Raw genomic sequence first — 18259 nt, 5'->3', positions numbered from 1 at the left:
CAAGGAAACCACCTTGCGCAAGGCCTGAAGACTCTCTCCATGAACATAAGAAATGCTATATTGGGTTAGACCAAGTGTCCATCAAGCCCAATATCCTGTTTCCAACAGTGGCCCAAATTATCAAAACTTCTAGGTTCGGGTGGACCAGAATACCACCCTTTCTCTACGTTGCTGCTACCACTATCAAGTCCTTACAGAAGGATCCTGGGCATGGTGGCCAAACTGAAAGGTAGCAGTCGAAAACTGATAATGTCGTCCCAAAACAGTGAACCACAGAAACAGTTGATGCTTCAGCCAAATGGGAATACATAGATACACCTTTGACAAATCCAGAGATGTAAGAAAAAGCAAATGTTGCTTACCTGATGTAACAGGTGTTCTCACAGGACAGCAGGATGTTAGTCCTCACAAATGGGTGACATCGAGGATGGAGCCCACCACGGAAAACTTCTGTCAAAGTTTAAACAGAACTTTGACTGGCCCCTACTGGGCATGCCCAGCAAGGCACTGACCCTGCAGCCAGCAGGGGTCTCCCTTCAGTCTGATGTTCAAAGCTACAGGCAGTGCCTAGAAAGTAAAAACAAAAACCCAACACCGCGGGGTGGCGGGCGGGTTTCGTGAGGACTAACATCCTGCTGTCCTGTGAGAACACCTGTTACATCAGGTAAGCAACATTTGCTTTCTCACAGGACAAGCAGGATGGTTGTCCTCACAAATGGGTGAGTACCGAGCTGAGGATGTCCTGACTTGCACCAAATGCACCCAACGACGTGCAACAGGCACTACAACTGGGGTGGAATTTGGTAAAGGGCATCCGCACCCTACCGGGAAGGTGGAAGGGTGTTGGTACATCACGTTGGAAAAAGGTTACGCAAGACAGATTGGCCGAAGATGGAGTCCTGTCTTCCAGCTTTGTCCAAACAATAGTGGGCTGCAAAGGTATGGAGAGAACTCCAGGTTGCAGCCTTGCAGATGTCAGGAAGCGGCACCGATCGAAGGTGTGCCACTGACGTAGCCATGGCCCTCACAGAGTGTGCTTTGACACGGTCTTGAAAAGGGATGCCCGCTTGCTCATAGCAGAAAGTAATGCAGTCCGCCAACCAGGAGGAAAGAGCCTGCTTACCCACAGGTTGTCCTAACTTGTTAGGATGGAAAGAGACGAATAATTGAGTGCTCTTCCTGTGAGAAACTGTACGGTCTAGGTAAAGGCTAGAGCCCGTTTACAGTCTAGGGTATGCAGGGTCTGTTCTCCAGAGTTGGAGTGGGGCCTGGGAAAAAAGATAGGTAGTATGATGGATTGATTAATATGAAACTCAGAAACTACCTTAGGTAAAAATTTAGGGTGAGTGCGGAGTACCGCCCGGTCCTGCAGGAGCTTAGTGTAAGGCGGATAGGTAACTAGGGCCTGTAATTCACTAACCCTGCGAGCTGAAGTGCTAGCCAAAAGGAATAACACTTTCCATGTGAGATACTTTAACTCACAGGAGTGCAGAGGTTCGAAAGGAGGTTTCATTAGACGACCAAGAACCAGATTAAGGTCCCAGGATGGGGCCGGAGGCCGTAAGGGTGGCTTCAGATGGAGCAAGCCTTTAAGAAAACGTGTTACTAGGGGTTGTACTGAAATAGGGACACCCTGTACACCTTTATGGAAGGCGGCTACCGCACTGACATGCATCCTAATGGAAGAGGTTTTAAGACCTGATTCAGAGAGATGCCATAAATAGTCCAAGAATTTGGAGATTGGACAGGAAAGGGGATCAAGGGACTGAGAAGTGCACCATGATGTGTACCTTTTCCATTTGTATGAGTAAGACTTTCTTGTGGAAGGCTTTCGTGAAGCTATCAGGACTCGAGAAACGGAATCTGAAAGGTTGAAAGGCTGAAGGACTAACCTTTCAACATCCATGCCGTCAGGGACAAGGCTTGGAGGTTGGGATGGAGGAGGCATCCGTCGTTTTGAGTGAGCAGATGCGGGTCCTTTCCCAGAGGAATGTGCCTGCGGATGGAGAGATCCTGGAGTATTGGAAACCATACTTGGCGTGGCCAGTAAGGTGCTATCAGGATCATGGTTCCTCCGTCCTGGCGTAGCTTCACGAGAGTCTTTGACACAAGAGGAAGTGGAGGGAATGCGTAGAGCAGACCGGTTGTCCACTTGAGGGAGAATGCATCCCTCGGCCGAGAGTGCTGGCTCCGAATGAGAGAGCAGTAATCGTCCACTTTGTGGTTCTGAGGGGACGCAAAGAGGTCTATGCGGGGAGAACCCCACTTGTGAAACAGAGAGGTCGCTATCAGAGGATCGAGTGACCACTCGTGCGGTCGGAAGACACGGCTCAGCCGGTCTGCCAATACATTGTCTACTCCCGGCAGGTAAGTGGCCCTGAGGTACATGGAGTGGGAGAGGGCTTCCGCCCAGATCTGCGCAGCTTCCTGACACAGAAGGAAGGAGCCTGTGCCTCCCTGCTTGTTTATGTACCACATGGCCACTTGGTTGTCCGTCTGGATTAAGATTATCTGATGAAAGAGATGATCTTTGAAAGTGCGGAGCGCATAGCGGATTGCTCGAAGTTCCAGGAAATTGATCTGGTGTTCGGCTTCCTCGTTGGACCATAACCCTTGGGTTTGAAAGTTGTCCACATGGGCTCCCCAACCGATGTGAGAAGCGTCGGTGGTTAGGATTACTTGCGGATCCGGTGGAAGAAAGGGTAAGCCCTGAAGGAGGTTGACCTGAGTCGTCCACCAGGTTAAGGATAGGCGCAGCGCTTGTGTGACTGTGACTATGGAGGACAGAGGCTGAAAAGCTTGAATCCATTGGTGTCGTAGAGTCCATTGTGTTACTCTCATGGCTAGTCGGGTCATGGGAGTGACTTGAACCGAGGATGCCATGTGTCCTAGGAGAATGAGGAACTGGCGAGCCGTGGCCGTATCTTGAGACTGGAGCTGGTGAGCTAGGGACATGAGAGTTTGGACCCGTTGAAGCGGAAGGTAGGCCTTTGCCTGTAAGGTGTCCAAGTCTGCCCCAATGAAAGATAAGGTTTGAGATGGGACGAAGCAAGATTTCTCGTAATTGACAAGAAACCCTAAGGAAAGGAGTGTGTTGATTGTCAATTGTAGGGAGGACCGGGCAATCTGAGGGGTGGAGGCCCTGATTAGCCAATCGTCCAGATAGGGGTATACGTGGACACCTTCCTTCCTGAGGAATGCTGCTACAACTACGAGGCATTTGGTGAAGACTCGTGGAGCAGATGCCAGACCGAAAGGTAGTACTCGGTATTGATAATGGTCGCGGCCTACTAGAAACCGCAGATATTTGCGATGGGATTGTGTTATCGCAATATGGGTATAAGCTTCCTTGAGGTCGAGGGAGCATAGCCAATCCCCTCTTTGCAGCAGAGGGAGTAACGTGCCCAGGGTTACCATCTTGAACTTTCTTTTTGAAGGTACTTGTTGAGGGCCCGAAGGTCCAAAATTGGACGTAGCCCTCCTGACTTTTTTGGAATTAGGAAGTACCTGGAGTAAAATCCCTTGCCTCGTTGAGAGGGAGGGACAGGTTCTATAGCATTTGATTGCAAAAGAAGGGATACTTCCTGTTGTAATTGAGTCAAGTGGCTGGATAGACTCCATGCTTGAAGAGGCGGGGAGTCTGTCGGAAGAGTTATGAAATTGAGGTGGTAACCCTGTGCGATAATTGCCAGCACCCACTGGTCTGAGGTAATCCGTATCCAATGCTGCAAAAAGTGGCACAGACGACCCCCTACAGGGATGTGGGGGAGTGGGATATGGCATGTGCTCCGTATCGGGAAGTCAAAGGCCTGCCGCAGGCCCGGGAGGTGGGGCTACAGCAGGTCTTTGTTTCCGAGGTTGGCGTAGCTGAGGTCTGGTGGAGGATCGAGCCGGACGAGGCCTAGTCGACGGAGGGTAATAACGACGTGGCCGAAAGAATGACTTTTTAGAGTCCTTCTTAGGTGGTGGTTTGGAGGATACCTCAGATGGAACAGACGAAAGTTGTTTCAACGTCTCGTGGTGATCCTTCAATTCCGCCACAATCTGTTGAATCTGTTCTCCGAACAGATTGTCCCCCAAGCAGGGTAAATCGGCTAGACGATCCTGGACCTCTGGGCGAAGGTTGGATGATTTTAACCAAGCCCAACGTCTGGCTGAGATGGCAGTAGCTGAGACTTTCGTGGAAGCATCGAAGATATCGTAGGCCGTTCTGATCTCGTGCTTCCCAGCTTCAAATCCTTTGTGAAGGAGGGCTTGAAGCTGTGGCTGGTATTGGTCCGGTAATGTGTCAGCGTAGTCCTGCATCTGTTTAAGGATAGCTCTGTTGTATTGAGTCATATAAAGTTGGTATGAAGCTATGCGAGATATCAACATAGCCCCATGATACACTTTCCTGCCCACACTATCAAGGAATTTGTTGTCCTTGATAGGGGGAGTGGAAGAGTGTGGTTTTAGGCGCTTGGCCTTCTTTTGCGCAGACTCAACTACAACAGAGCGATGATCCAGTTGAGACTTCTGAAATCCTGGTGCTGACTGAACGAGGTATGTTGAGTCAGCTTTTTTATTAACTGGTGACACAGATGAAGGTGATTCCCAGTTTTTCTTTAAAAGATCCAGAAATACCTGGTGAATGGGGATGGAAGCGATGATTTTTGGGGCATCCAGAAATTGGAGCAGCTCCATCATTTGGTGCCTGTCATCGGTCTCAGATTGCAGCTGAAAAGGCACAATTTCTGACATCTCCTTTACAAAATTTATAAAGGAGAGATCTTCAGGAGGAGATCGTTTTCTACTCTCTGTAGGAGATGGTGGGGATGGTAAATCTGTATCTGAAGATGTATCATCACCCCAGGTATCATAAGGATCATGTAGGGCTTGCAGTCCTGAAGGACCTGGTAGAGGATCCAAAGGCATCGATGGAATCGGTGCTGCAAGCGGAACTGTGAACGGCATCGAGGGCTTCGGGGGTACCGATGGAATCGGTGCCGATCTTGGAATCGATGGAGCCGAAGGATAAATCGGTGGAAAGGTATGTGAAGGCACCGATGGAACGACACCGGACGGGGGGAATCCGGAACGGTGTTCTCCTGTCGATGAATGTCCTTCCGGAGATGATGGTGTAGTCGGTGCTACTGGAATCACCGATGGAAGGGCGCGCATGAGTGCCTCCATACGATTTAGTATCGGTGCCAACGCTTCCACTAGAGGCTCGGTGGTCGGTTCCCTCCTCGGTGGCAGAGTCGGTGCTGAGGTCGGTGCCTGAGGCGGTGCCGGAATCGGTGCCGGAGGCGGTGCCGGTGGAGGCTGGAATCTTCGCATCGCATTCTCGATGGCCTCCTGGACCAGCCGGTCCAGTTCTGCCCGGAGACCAGGGGTAACCATACCCGGCTCGACGGGAGAGGGAGGCTGAGGCAGGGCCGGAAGTACCACCGTAACCGGTGGGATCACGGCCCCCGCACCCCGGGAGGGTGAGGGTTTCCTCGGTGCCTGCGAACGAGACATGGACGGTGCCAGGTCTGACCGAGGCTTTTTCGTCGGTGGCTCGGCCTGTTCAGAGGTCGATGGTTGTGGATCCTCGACGGGCCGAGACTTGTGCCGTCGATGGCGATGCTTATCCTTCCGATCTCCTCGCCCATCCGGGGAGGGGACAGGAGTCGACGGCCGAGAAGTCATCGGTGGAGGACGGTCACCGGAGGGTTGACGATGGTGGTGCAACTTCGACGGTGCCGGTTCCGATGACGTCGATGCTATCGATGGCGTTGGGGTGGGTGCATGGAAGAGGAGCCCCATCTTCTCCATCCTGGCTTTACGACCCTTAGGTGTCATTAGGGCACATTTAGTGCAAGTCAGGACATCATGCTCACTTCCCAAACATAGAACACAGACCCGATGGGGATCTGTGATTGACATAGTCCGGGTGCAATCCGGACAACGACGGAACCCCGTCGCCATGGCCTAGGGCCAAATTTAGCCGCGGGATTGGTAAGTGCCAACAGGCCTCTAGGGCCAAAATCGACGGCAGTCGATGAAAATCGGCAAAAAACTTACCGGCTTTCGCGGAGGTGACAAAAATTTGTCGAAGGGAGACCCCTGAGGGGCAAATTTTCTTCGGAAAGAAAAAAACCGAATTCCTGTCAGGAACGTGGTAAGAGAGCTCCTTTCACCGCGTGGCAACTGCTGCGCGGAAAAAAGAAGACTGAAGGGAGACCCCTGCTGGCTGCAGGGTCAGTGCCTTGCTGGGCATGCCCAGTAGGGGCCAGTCAAAGTTCTGTTTAAACTTTGACAGAAGTTTTCCGTGGTGGGCTCCATCCTCGATGTCACCCATTTGTGAGGACAACCATCCTGCTTGTCCTGTGAGAACTCCCCCAACTGTACTGCCATTATCACTGAGCATAAGGTTTCCATGTGTAAATGAGCCACCCAAAATGACTATTGACTCACTTTAGGACCAGGATGGGGAGAAAGGAACCCTCCTTCTTGGGTACAATAAAATAAATGGAATAACGGCCCTACTTTCTTGTGACTTAAGCAGTGGAATCATGGCCCATCAGCTCAGAGGCCTTGACAATGTAACCTCCACTGCCAGCCTCTTTTCTGGAGAGTCTCAGGGAGACATCATGAAGTTGTTCAGAGGAACGCAGAACTCCAGAGCATGGTCATCCCTTACCTCCAGAACCCACTGGTCTGACCTGATCTTGTCCCACCTCCAATAAGAGGAGACAGGTGAACCCCTATCTCCAGTTCTAGGAGGTGAGTTGGGATGTATCGCCACCCAAGTCTACGGCCCGACTGGATTGTCTGAGCCGAAATTACTGAGACCTACTCAGAGGTTGAGCCCTCTGAAAGGTTGCTCCTCTGTATGGTCAAAAAAACATCTGAACCCCTAGCACAGCCCCTTGTGCCGAAAGAGTGCGGCGCCTGTTTTTAATCCTCTGGCAAACAAGGAATCTATTGGTCATTTACTCCAACTCATTCCCAGAACAAATGTGATCCTTTAAGGGCAATTTCATAAGATTAGATTTTGAAATTGTAGCAGCCAACCAAATCTCAGCCACAGCAGATGCCTGGCCGCTAACACCGAAGCCACCCCTTTAACAGAGGGATGGACCAAGGCTTAGCTCAAATCCGCAAAAAGGCAGCTGCTGGTTCCATCATTACCCTGGTATTCAAACCAGTCTCATCGACTTCCTGAGATAAGAAACAAGCGCGAGCCACAAGGGAACAGCAAGAGGCTAACTGCAATTCATTGCCATCGCCTCAAGGCTTGCATAAGGATAGCCTCAATTATCCTACCCTGCGCATCCTCCAGTGCAGCTCTCCCTTCTACAGGAAAGATCATCTGCTTGGAGACTGCACACACCAGCACATCCACTTTCAGAAAAAACAACTGCTCTCTCTCGTTGTCTGATCCAGGGGTACAGCCCTACCAAGGCTCGTCCCCCTTTAAAATTAGCTTCTTCAATGCCCCATTCAAGGCCAATCAAGGTACTAAAATGGTACTTCTTTGGCTCAGACATGGACCCAACATTTGACATCCCAGTCACTGACAATTCTGGGAGTGCCAGAGCAGGCGACCCATCTATATGACTCCAAACCTGAAGGGATTTCGCCCTCATCATCCAAGCCAGTGGGGTCCCCAAGGAACCCGCAGCAGGCCAAGGTGTATTCAGGGATTTAACTAGTGGCACCAGATTTGTGGGATTCCGCAGCCTGTGATCCTGAACTTCCAGGTTTGGACGGTTCCACCGAACATTAGAAGGGACTTCAGCCCTTGAAAAAATTCCATCCAAGAAAAAAGCAGAATGATCCATACCAAAACCAGAGGGCGTCAGAGTGGTGCACACTAAAGTCCTCCCCTGCTGAAATTCCAGTTAGGGGAGCTTCAAAACCAGGCAAAACTTCTGACAGATCCTCTCCAGTCCCATTCCTGCATCCTGCTGGGAAGGGCCGGGCTCAGCCAAATCAGCGGGAAGACAACTCTTCCTGAGCCTCCAGGCAGTGCTAGACAAGATTAGAGGGGACACCCAGCTGTGATACCCTAACATGGCAAGCAGTGCAAATCACAAGGCACTTAGGATTCTTTGCTATCAGCACCATGGATAAGACCATCCACTAGCAGCATGCTTAGAAACAAGCATCTGACAATCGTGCGTCCAACTCTACATCCTTACAAGGCAAGCCCAGATAGGACACCCATATTTGAGATAGTACGTCCTATAAGAGTGTACTCTCTCATGGAGAAAGAGCTTAGGCACTAGGATCCGATGAATGCTCGAACTACTGACCCCCAAAATTTGGACACCCAATCCATGCGGTCCAGATGAACACCCCAGCCTGGATACAAAGGCACGAACCGATGTCAGTCAGTTTCGTGGCAGATTTGCGCTGAAGGAGGCGTGTGAATGCCATCAGGGCCTACCACACGGCGTCTCAGAGAAGCCTGAGAGCAGGGCCTCGCCAAAAGGCTGCTCAACCGCCAAAACTGCCGCGACTCTCCAAACCCCTCACAGAGGCGGGAACAAGTGTGCTGAGGCTCGAAAACCAGACCAGCGAGGGGAAGAGGAATCCCTAAAATTATCCCTCTCATGTATTTATTTTATTTTATTTTTTTTCATCCCCTTACCTGAGCTCAGCCCATCCCGACCAAGTATAGAGTCAGTCTCTGGCTGCGGGAGAAGAGAGAATATGCCTTTACGACATGCTCGGCTTCCTGCACCCACTAGCCTCTCAGTTGATTCTCTCCTGGCAGCCAAATCCACACTAGAAAACCAGCTACCGGACCGAAGCACTTGACTGAACTCAACTGAGGGAGGGACCACAAGGTATCTCCTCAGGAGAAGCGGTGTGTGATGCATCTCCCTACTGGGGATTGCTTGTTGAGAAAAGAAAAAGGAGATTAATGTCCACCATCTGCTGGAGACAGAGAATACTGGCGGGATGTCAGTGCAGTGACGTCATCTTTGCTCCGTTTCCATCTGCTGGTAGAGGTACATAACCCACTGGTCATGGATTAACCTGTCTGAATGCTGAGAAAGATAAATTAAAAAACAAAGCAAAAAAACCCCCCAGAAAAACATGGAGGATTTCAAGCTACTTTAATACTCCTTTTTCCTATCCCGCTAAAAGAAACTGGGTTCTGAGCTGCCTCCTCAAGCTTACCTTACAGTCTGATGCAGTGTTGATCCTGTAGTGATAGACTCTGCCCTCGTACCTCAGCGAGATCGACAGCTGGCCTGGGCTGCTCTCGCTCTCCCGCACCAAGAAGCTACCATTTATGAGACTGCTCAGCAGGTACTCTGCTGCGCTGCGTGACACAGGGCCATGGTACCAGGAGTGCTTCTCCAGGCTGCTCACTGGAGTGATGTAGTTACTCGGCACCCAGCCTTGCCCATTCTTAGAGCGAACCTCACTCCACTCTCCATTCTGGTTGTAACCCAAGACTCTTAACTTCTCACCTGTCAAAGGATAGGCATGGAAAAGAAGAAATAGAAAATTTTACTCAGGATACAATTCTTGGGCATGCAAGTTCTCAGCCAAACCAGCTGCAAGCTTTCTGCAATTCTAACTGCTGTTGCCCCTTGCTGTGGTGCATGAAGGCACCTTGGGGACTTTTCATTCCTTGCACTGTGCCAGGGAGAAAGCATTAGAAATGATAGTTTTCTTTTTAACCAGAACGCAATCAAACAAAAAATGTTTCCTCTTTCTTTACAGTTTTTATTTCATCCCTGAGGCAGAATACAAAAAGTTAAAGACTTTGTATTCTTCCTAATTTATGGGGGCTGGATCTACCCATTAGGTGCCCCTCCTCTTCCTCCTTCATGGCAACAGTTTCCTGTGCTATGGCATCCCATCGCATTCACCCCTCTAAAAGCTCAAGGCCAGGCTGACAGCTATTCTATTTTATAGTGCTAATGCCCATGACTGAATTTAGGCATAGTCTACAGAGACACATGCCTTTGGTGCCAAATTATGAAGGTGTTCGAAACTGGGACTCCCTTCAGCTGCTCTCTGCTTTCCAATCGGAAGGGAACCCCTTGCCTTGTCCTCTGTTTAAGGTCACAGTCATCTTAAATCCGACCCTGCTAATGCCGCCAGTCCACAAGTCCCTGCACTTTTAAGGGAGCAGGCCTGATAGGACACCTCTGCTCAAAGTGCTGCTAAGATGGAGGCTGCAGCAGCACTCCTAAGCTGTTATCTACTTTACCAAGTGGGAAATCTAGCCCTCCCTAATTAGTCACTGATACTTTTATGGATCAAAGTAAACCAGGCGGCTACTGGGCTGCATCATCAAAATCCTATACCAGTGCTACCCTGTGCACACAGCCTCAGCAGAAGAGAGGCTTTGGGGAATCATGCTTCTTATTCCAAACAAAAAATTATATTAAAAAAAATGAATCCTGAATGAAACCTGCAAAGCAACAAAGAGCTTAATACTGAGTAAAACAGGAAGGGCACTCTATGACCGAGTCATCTGAATACCTTTTAAAGACACTTGTTTTGCATCAATATCAGGGTACAGCAAAAGTGATCCCTTCTATATTCAATACCAGTTTTCTTCCTTCCTTGGCCTACCTTACCTTTGGTGATACTGAGGGTGTTGTCTCCACTTGCCACAAAGTCATAAAGTGCAACAAAGAGGTTGGGGTCACTCTCAGTAGCCCCCAGCAGGTTCTCCTTGGAACTCCAGCGGATGGCTTCATTGAGTGCCTGCGGTTCAGCATCACAGCCATAGGGGCGATGGAGAGCCTCTGGGAACCAAAGAACACAAAAGGAAAACGAATCTCAATTCATATGCTCCAAGTTGCTATTTATATTTTATCTGCATAATTTTTTTTTAACAAAAGATAAGAACACAGCTTCCTTGACTGGAAATAAGTACATACTGCATATTGAAAATTTACATTAATGAAGATACGAGGTTTGCTTACCTCCCACACACAGGCTGCTGTCGAGCTCTGAGTGGTAACTCATTTAAAATTAATTTATTCACTCTTTCATGGCCGCATTGGTCCCTCCACTGTAAGCTGAGTTACAGCTCAGGGCTTGACGGTGGGAGCAGGTAGGAGCTTCTCTTCCGAGGGGGGGGGGGGTCCCCTAGGAGTTCCACAGCAGAAGGGGGTCTTTGGAATTTTGAGGGCTGGCTACTAATATATATTAGTATTTATTTTGGTGGGAGCAAGGGGGGGTTCAGCCCACTACCCTGGTACTTTATTGAACGTGGCGTCCCACTGAGCCTTATGTTTTCTTTAGTGAGGATTGACATGCAAATGGATCATGCGTCAAATACATGTTTTATTCAGTTTAAAGCCTTTTTTCCTCCTCTCCTAGTCTATTGGCATGTCGCTAGTTTCATGCATCCTGCAGGGATGCCAGTTTTTAGTACTGGAATAAAATAACCCACATTAAAATGTAACTCCGATTTTAGCGTGGTTTATTATATTAGCTCTTTAGACTACAAGCCCTGTGGAGCAGGGAAGTACCTGCTGCATCTGATTTCAACTTACCTTCAGCTTGGATTTGAAAAGGCAAGCAATCAGATTCAAAACCCAATTCCATTATCTCCCTAAGAAGGTATTACAATTCAGGATTACAGGGAGAAGGAAAAATATTTAGAAACTCAGGCACCAGCCAGAAAGTTTTAGGAGAAACATTTTTTTGCTTTTTTCTTTTGGTTATTTTACTGTTTTTAGTTTCCCCCCCCCCCCCCCCCCCCTCTCCCTTACCATCTCCTCCAGGTAATTTGCTCCCTCTCCCTCTCTCTCTCCCTTATGTCTCAGCAATAGGTCCCAGCAGCAGCAGCCACCCAAGCCTTCTTCTCCCTGGCTCTGGCCCAGCCCATGACTATCAGGTCCTGAATTTTAATTGTGACGTAGATTCCCAGCACTAAGCAGGATTTTGCTTAAATGGGTTCCCACTGCTTCTCTAGCTGTAAATTCTGACTCTAATTGTAAATTGCTCGAATATCTGTTGATTAAAATTTGCTGTAATCCGCCTTGAGACCATCCTTGGGGGAAAGAAAAAAAAAAAAAAAGGCAGAACATCAAATGTTTATAAACAAACATGAAGCCAACTGCCAAATAATTGTCTAATGCTACTTCTTAATTTATCTTTCTAAAAACTAATGCTAGCCCTGTGGAAGAGCCCATGCTAAGAGCAGATTTCAGAGCCTCAGGGACAGTATCACTGATATCTGTGGACATCCAGCACCTATCTGTTCTGTACAGTGGTTAAAAAATAAAACCACACACATTCAGCGACTGCACGGTAATACCTACTCAGAAACTCAAGAGGCAGCTCTTGGGAGCGGCCACCACTAGACAAGGATCACCCTGATCATCAGTGGAGGCCCTGAAACCAATTGTATGAGATTTGCATTCCATTACAGTGAATCATTCATCGGAGGTCATACTGAAGGCAAAAGAACATTTTGCATTTATCAATGCCCCCCTTTGATACACTAAGTGGTCTTCTGGCACCGACGTACAAGGTATTCCAGTACATGCCTCACCACTTTCACACAGTGAAGTCAAGCAAATACCAAGCATGACAACTCAACATGAGGGCTCCAGAGTGGAAAAGGATCAAATCCACAAAGTGGCTCCATCGCAAGGGAGGATTTCCAGCTGACGCTCCAACAAGCAATACCAACCTGAGCTCAAAGAAATGCTCCCCATTAGTCACAGTGTTGTAACTAATCTCTTCAGGTCTCTGTCATGATTTCCATAAAAACCCTCACCACAAAAGAATTACAGGTTCATTTGTATTACTGTTATGGAAGACGACAACCTGGAACTACAACTTAGGTTTAGTGATAGTCAACAGAAAACAGCGGCATGCACTACACATGGACACCCGAGCTGCTGCTTTTAAAAGTACATACCCCTATCAGCAGCCCTGACACACAGCACTAGGCCCCTTCCTTCTCCCCGAGAGAAGACTGAGCAAAACACGCCATCCACTGGCCAAAGGCCGTTATAGCAAATCACTTTCCGTACCACACACAGAGCAGGAAATGCCAAAAGTGGCATCCAGAACAGCTCAAATACTACCTGTGTGCCCAGCACCACTCAGGAAATTATGATCATCCATCGTAAAATTGAAGAATTAGAGCTAGAAAGGTGTTTGGCATTTGCAAAACAAAAATTAACACCTCAAATTTTTTAGGTGTGACAAAATACTATAAAAGCCTTTTTTGTCCAAGATAATCTTAAAAAATCCAGAGATAGTACAAAATAAGCAGCACAACGTTTGACACAATCTCTTAAGGAAAAATAAAGGAAGTGAAAATCAGAATTCAGGAACAAGACCACAAGGGGATGTGGTAATGGTTGTGATGGGAGGACAGCCTGCCCATATGGTAGTTTCTATTTTTACTAGCTAAAATATATTTTAACTGGTTAAAAACCAAAGCCTTACTTAAATGTTTAAAGCATGCGGCTCACACCCTTACGGTCTGAACTAGATTTTCTCTGACCTACACTGTGTGCAGTCTAGCAAAGTTAAGCCTGTTCTGCTGTCAAGTAGGCTCCAAAGACAGGCAAATGAAACTTGCCATGGAAAGGTGGGTACCTAGAACCCCACTGATATCCAAACCTGCTCGAAATCAGTTTAAAAAAAAACACCAAAAAACGTTGTTCTTTTAAAAACAGAGGTCCCGATATGAATGAAATCATGTCAGATTCAGGGATGCTAAATCTGTGCGCCTTTGAGAAACCCGGTCCTTGATAGCACACACAGCCTGACCTCTGAATCAAGCCCTGCTGCCGCCCCAGAGCCACTCACTTCCCTTGTGACAAGTACTAGGGCCAAGCACCTCGCTCTATCTGCTGCTTACCTCTGGTAGTGAGGGCCCATGGAGATCAGACAGAAAGGATGGTGGACTAGATGTCTCCATCACTGACACAACAGTAAGCAGCAGGGTGCTTAGAGAAAACGTATAAGAAATAGAATTGGACATTCAATATTATACCCTTCCAAGTTCTAGCAATCATGATTTAGGGATGTACTAATTCATGAGCCAGGGGCAGGAGAATTTACAATTCTATGTAACCAACATACAAACGTGTAAAATCTGCCTGTGCTTTAACAAAACTTAATTGAATAAACCAGTTAAGGACCAGAAATTCAGCAATTAGTACACGTCTGTTTTAAGTAACAATTTTTTCAGATAAAATACCAATTGGTAATTTACTTGTTATATACTAGAGGATACCCCTTGCACAACCCCTTCACTGCATAGTCTTGATGGCTCAGTTTTACTCTTCCCCCATTCTCCCCAGTCTTCACTTCTATATGATGCTCGATTGCCACATTCCTTCCCACATAGCTGATTGTTTTCTACCCAATTACACTGTCAGCTCTGTGGAACAAAACGTCCTCTTGCACCGAGTTTTAATAAACTGGCTCTGATTATACACATGATGGACTGAGGGGAAACAATCTGACAAAGAGCAAAGCAAGGAACGGGTGAAATGCACAACAGGGGGCAAGGATTATCCAACATCTCACTAGCCAAATGCATAAAGCAGGAATTAGAACCAAAGTCAAACCGTAGCACTTCAGTTGCCTCCTTCCAGCTAGAGCATTAGTCTAGCAGGCAGGGTGACTCCCACTAAAGATTTAATTGGGAAAAAAAAAAAATCTAAATTTTCCACTGGAAATCCCCCACAGGGCATGTGAGGATAATGCCAGCAACTTCACTAGTAGAAAATTACAGGCTGACCATGGCTGAACTCCTGATGTAAAAATAAAGCTACAACTGTTAAGCCCTAGTCTTACCACTCCAGGGAATTATCAGGAGACGCAGGCAGCACCTACGGGTCCTGCACAAGCTTCCAGCCTTGCCAGCATACCTGTTGAATCAACCAAACCAGGGTCCAAGGCTTCATCACACAGGGTGAAAAGGAGTTTGCCTCGTTTCCTCCCCAAGTCTCCGGATGACAGCAGAAAAGGCGTCAGAATCATAACGTACGAGGAGCTGAAGCCGAGCAGGGAAACCAGGAATTCAGAGAACGCCACCTTCCCTACCATATGCGCGAGTGTGAGCAACTGTTAATCCCATACTGTAATGACTGATGAAGTCAGAAGCAGAGAAGCATTATAAGTGGTAGGGAGGGTATGGTAGCAATGCAAGCAAGCGAGGATTTGTTTTAACTGCTGATTTGCTAATGGTGAAATAAGGGTGGAGCTACCTAGCCAAGAAAGAAACTGAATCACAGCAAAAAAAAAAAAAAACAAACCACCACAGGTTAGCAGACTGCCTCATCTCAGTCTCTCACAGAGAACAGAGGGGTACTCGCCAAATACAGAAAATGTGACCACAAATTAGAAAGAAACCCCAGATGCCCGACACTACATGCAGTGCAATACCAGATACAGAGAAACATTTCCTCTTATACTGTGCAAAATAAAGAAATCAGATACACATTTCTCAAAGCTGCAAGAGAAAATCAAAGACTTCCTACAAAAGAATGAGGAGGAAAATAGTTGAAATGCAAGCACGGACCTGGAAAAAGGAAGGAAAGCGGGAAAAGCAACTTCTTGCTGATGCCTTCTCACTTCCTATCTGGGTCTTCTCTCTACCCCTCCATCCCAGTTTCCTCATATCCCTTATCCCCAACTCTCTCTCCTCCCCTCCCCCACCAAGCTGGCACAAGGATAGGGATGCTTAGCTAGCCCATGCAGCCTTCTCCGCCATATAGTTCCTTCCCATAGTATGACGGAACCAAGGATCATGCTAGAGAAAGGGAGAAGGAAAGAGGATCAGGGACTATTCTTGGGGTAAAGGAGGTGAAGAGGAACCAACATCATGCTGGGGCAGAGTAGAAGGGAACACAATAATGCTTTACTTATTTGGACACAAATGCCTAGTTACAGGCCAACTGACCAGCATCAGAACCCTGGAACTGTCTTTGTTGCTCTTCTGTAACACCTTTGGCAGCACATGCACAAATTGTCATGGCAATAAAAAGTTCCTTGAATCTGAAATTGCAACATATCTGTGATCTAAGCAGCTTGTGACTTGCTTTCCACTGTGGTTAGCAGTGAGAGGGGGATGAGTGGCCCTGGAACAAACACCAGTCCCGTATGGAGAAACCAAGCAGCATTTTTTTTAAATAACTACACAGGAATGCTCAGAAAGTCAAAAACAAAGAATCAAAAACAATGCCAGGTATTTCCACACAGCTTGTGACACACTGAATAGACAGTGTTTACTGGATAGGCATTTTGTGGTTTTATTGCATGCCTTGGTGACCAATTAGAGTTGGGGCACCTGTCTGTCAAACGAACTGGCATCGGGCAGAAACACTGGAAGAGTAAATACAGCTGAGCAGCAGAAAAAGCTCCCTACATAATGAAGGACAGAGTGTAAAGAGGTGATCATCATGATAGTTATCAACATTGGAAAGGGGAACTATTCCTTAGCAGTCAGTCTGTTGGATGATGATCAGTAAACAGGTATTTGGAAACAATTCTATTTGTTAACTGGACAATGGTGATGATAAATGTGTGCCCTAACTTGAAAGTCAAAGCAGAAATATGGGTCCATTATCACTGGCCACAGTCCATACGAAAACAAACTTATGAATGCATGTAATGCCAAAGCTGGATCACGAGGGAGATAGGCCTTGCCCTCTGCCGTGTCCAGGTGGGCACCGATAAAACCCAGGCACAGTGACAGACTCAGATGGGATTTCAGGTAGATGACAAACCGGAGAGACTCCAACACCTGAATGGTTAAGCATAGAAACCGTTGCGTCCCCTCCTGGGAACTGCTCTTGATTAATCAGTCATCCAAATAAGAACACTTGTGCCCCTAGATGGTGCAGGTGTGCTGCCACCAGTGCTAGGCATTTGGTGAAGACCCGAGGCACCAAGGTGAAGCTGAACAGCAGCACCCTGTATTGAAAATGTCTGATGCCCACCAGGAAGCGGAGATGCCTCCGGTGACTGCGGGAGATCTCAATGTGCGCGAACTGGTCCTTGAGATAGAGGGAACAAAGCCAGTCTCCCCTCTGCAAGAGAGGGATCAGTGTGTCGAGGGAGACCATCTTGAACTTCTCTCGTCTGAGAAAACTATTCAGAGACTGAGGTCTAGGATGGGACTCAGTCCTCGGTCCACTTGGGGGATCAGGAAATATCGGGAGTAAAACCCTGCTCCTTGCTGCCGCAGAGGAACTGACTCGACGGCCCTGGCCTGAATGAGGGCGGAGAGCTCGGATAACTATTTCCTAATGGGGAGACTGACCCCCGTGAGGGGCGCAGGGGGCATCCCCGGGCACACTCAAGATGTTTAGACTATACTCTTGGCGCATGATGAAAAGGACCCACCGATCCGACATGGTCGCTAACCAACGATCCAGAAAGAGGTGCAGGCGGACTCCTATTGGTGGATCCAGCGCAGAGAGTATGATGACTGGGTTTATGCTCCCTCTCTGCCAGACAAACCCCGTAGCAGGGCTCGGCTGAGGCGCTGGCTGGGGTTTAGGCATCTGCGGCTGCTTAGAGCGGCCTCTAGAGGACACCCGCTGAGAACGTCTGTGGGAAACCTGAGGATAATATTTTCTCTGACGGTAAAAGGACCTACGAGCCCCTTGCTTTGCTGACCTTCTGGCCGAGGAGGGGGGGTCCGAGGTGCTAGCTGAAAGATGCTGGAGGGCCTCATGATGAGCCACAGCATCCCGGACCTTATCCACAAAAAGGTTATCCCCTGTGTAAGGGAGGTCCGCAAGTTTCTCCTGAACTTCTGGCCGGAGATCCGAGGCTCTGAGCCAGGCCATCCTGCGGGCTCCGATGTCCGCTTTGGCCACGCGAGCTGAGGTCTCAAAAACACCATACGTGGAATGCACCTCGTGCTTACCGTATTTGAAGCCCTGCTGGACGAGCACTAGGAACGCATCTGTTGTTGAGGGAGGCATTCTGCCAATTCTTGAACCTTTTTCCAGAGGTTCCAGGAATGTTAGGCCATATACAACTGGTAGGAGGCGATACAAGCTATTAACATTGCCTCCTGGAACTCCTTCCTACCCAGCGTGTCCCATTTCCTATATTCCCGACCTGGAGGCACAGAAGTATAGGTTCGGGTCCGCTTTGCCTTTTTGAGGGCGGATTCCACTACCACCGACTGGTGGGGGAGCTGGCACTGCTCAAACGAGGGACTTTTGAATGAGGTAGATGGCATCAGCTTTCCTGTTTACTGGAGATACGGAAACAGGATGTTCCCAAACGTACAGGAGCAACTCCTTGAAGATCTCATGCA

The 18259-nt window shown here is 48.2% G+C and overlaps 1 protein-coding gene across 5 annotated transcripts in view; it reads right to left on the bottom strand.

Moving 5' to 3' along the window:
* The window catches only part of ABL2 (ABL proto-oncogene 2, non-receptor tyrosine kinase), a 146766-nt gene that overhangs the window by 35018 nt on the left and 93489 nt on the right, over positions 1–18259 (bottom strand). For 3 of the 5 annotated variants that reach the window (XM_029618314.1, XM_029618317.1, XM_029618315.1), the window contains exons 2-3: positions 10578–10748; positions 9160–9455 (exon numbers count right to left, since the gene is read on the bottom strand). In XM_029618314.1, coding sequence (XP_029474174.1) covers positions 9160–9455; positions 10578–10748 — 467 coding nt within the window. Of the gene's footprint in view, positions 1–9159; positions 9456–10577; positions 10749–14852; positions 15054–18259 lie in introns of those variants that run through there. The other 2 variants (XM_029618313.1, XM_029618316.1) reach the window with 1 other exon arrangement.

The sequence above is a fragment of the Rhinatrema bivittatum genome, chromosome 10 (assembly GCF_901001135.1).
Source record: "Rhinatrema bivittatum chromosome 10, aRhiBiv1.1, whole genome shotgun sequence".
In the NCBI taxonomy this organism is placed as follows: Eukaryota; Metazoa; Chordata; class Amphibia; order Gymnophiona; family Rhinatrematidae; genus Rhinatrema; species Rhinatrema bivittatum.
This window is presented reverse-complemented; position numbering and strand designations above follow the sequence as displayed.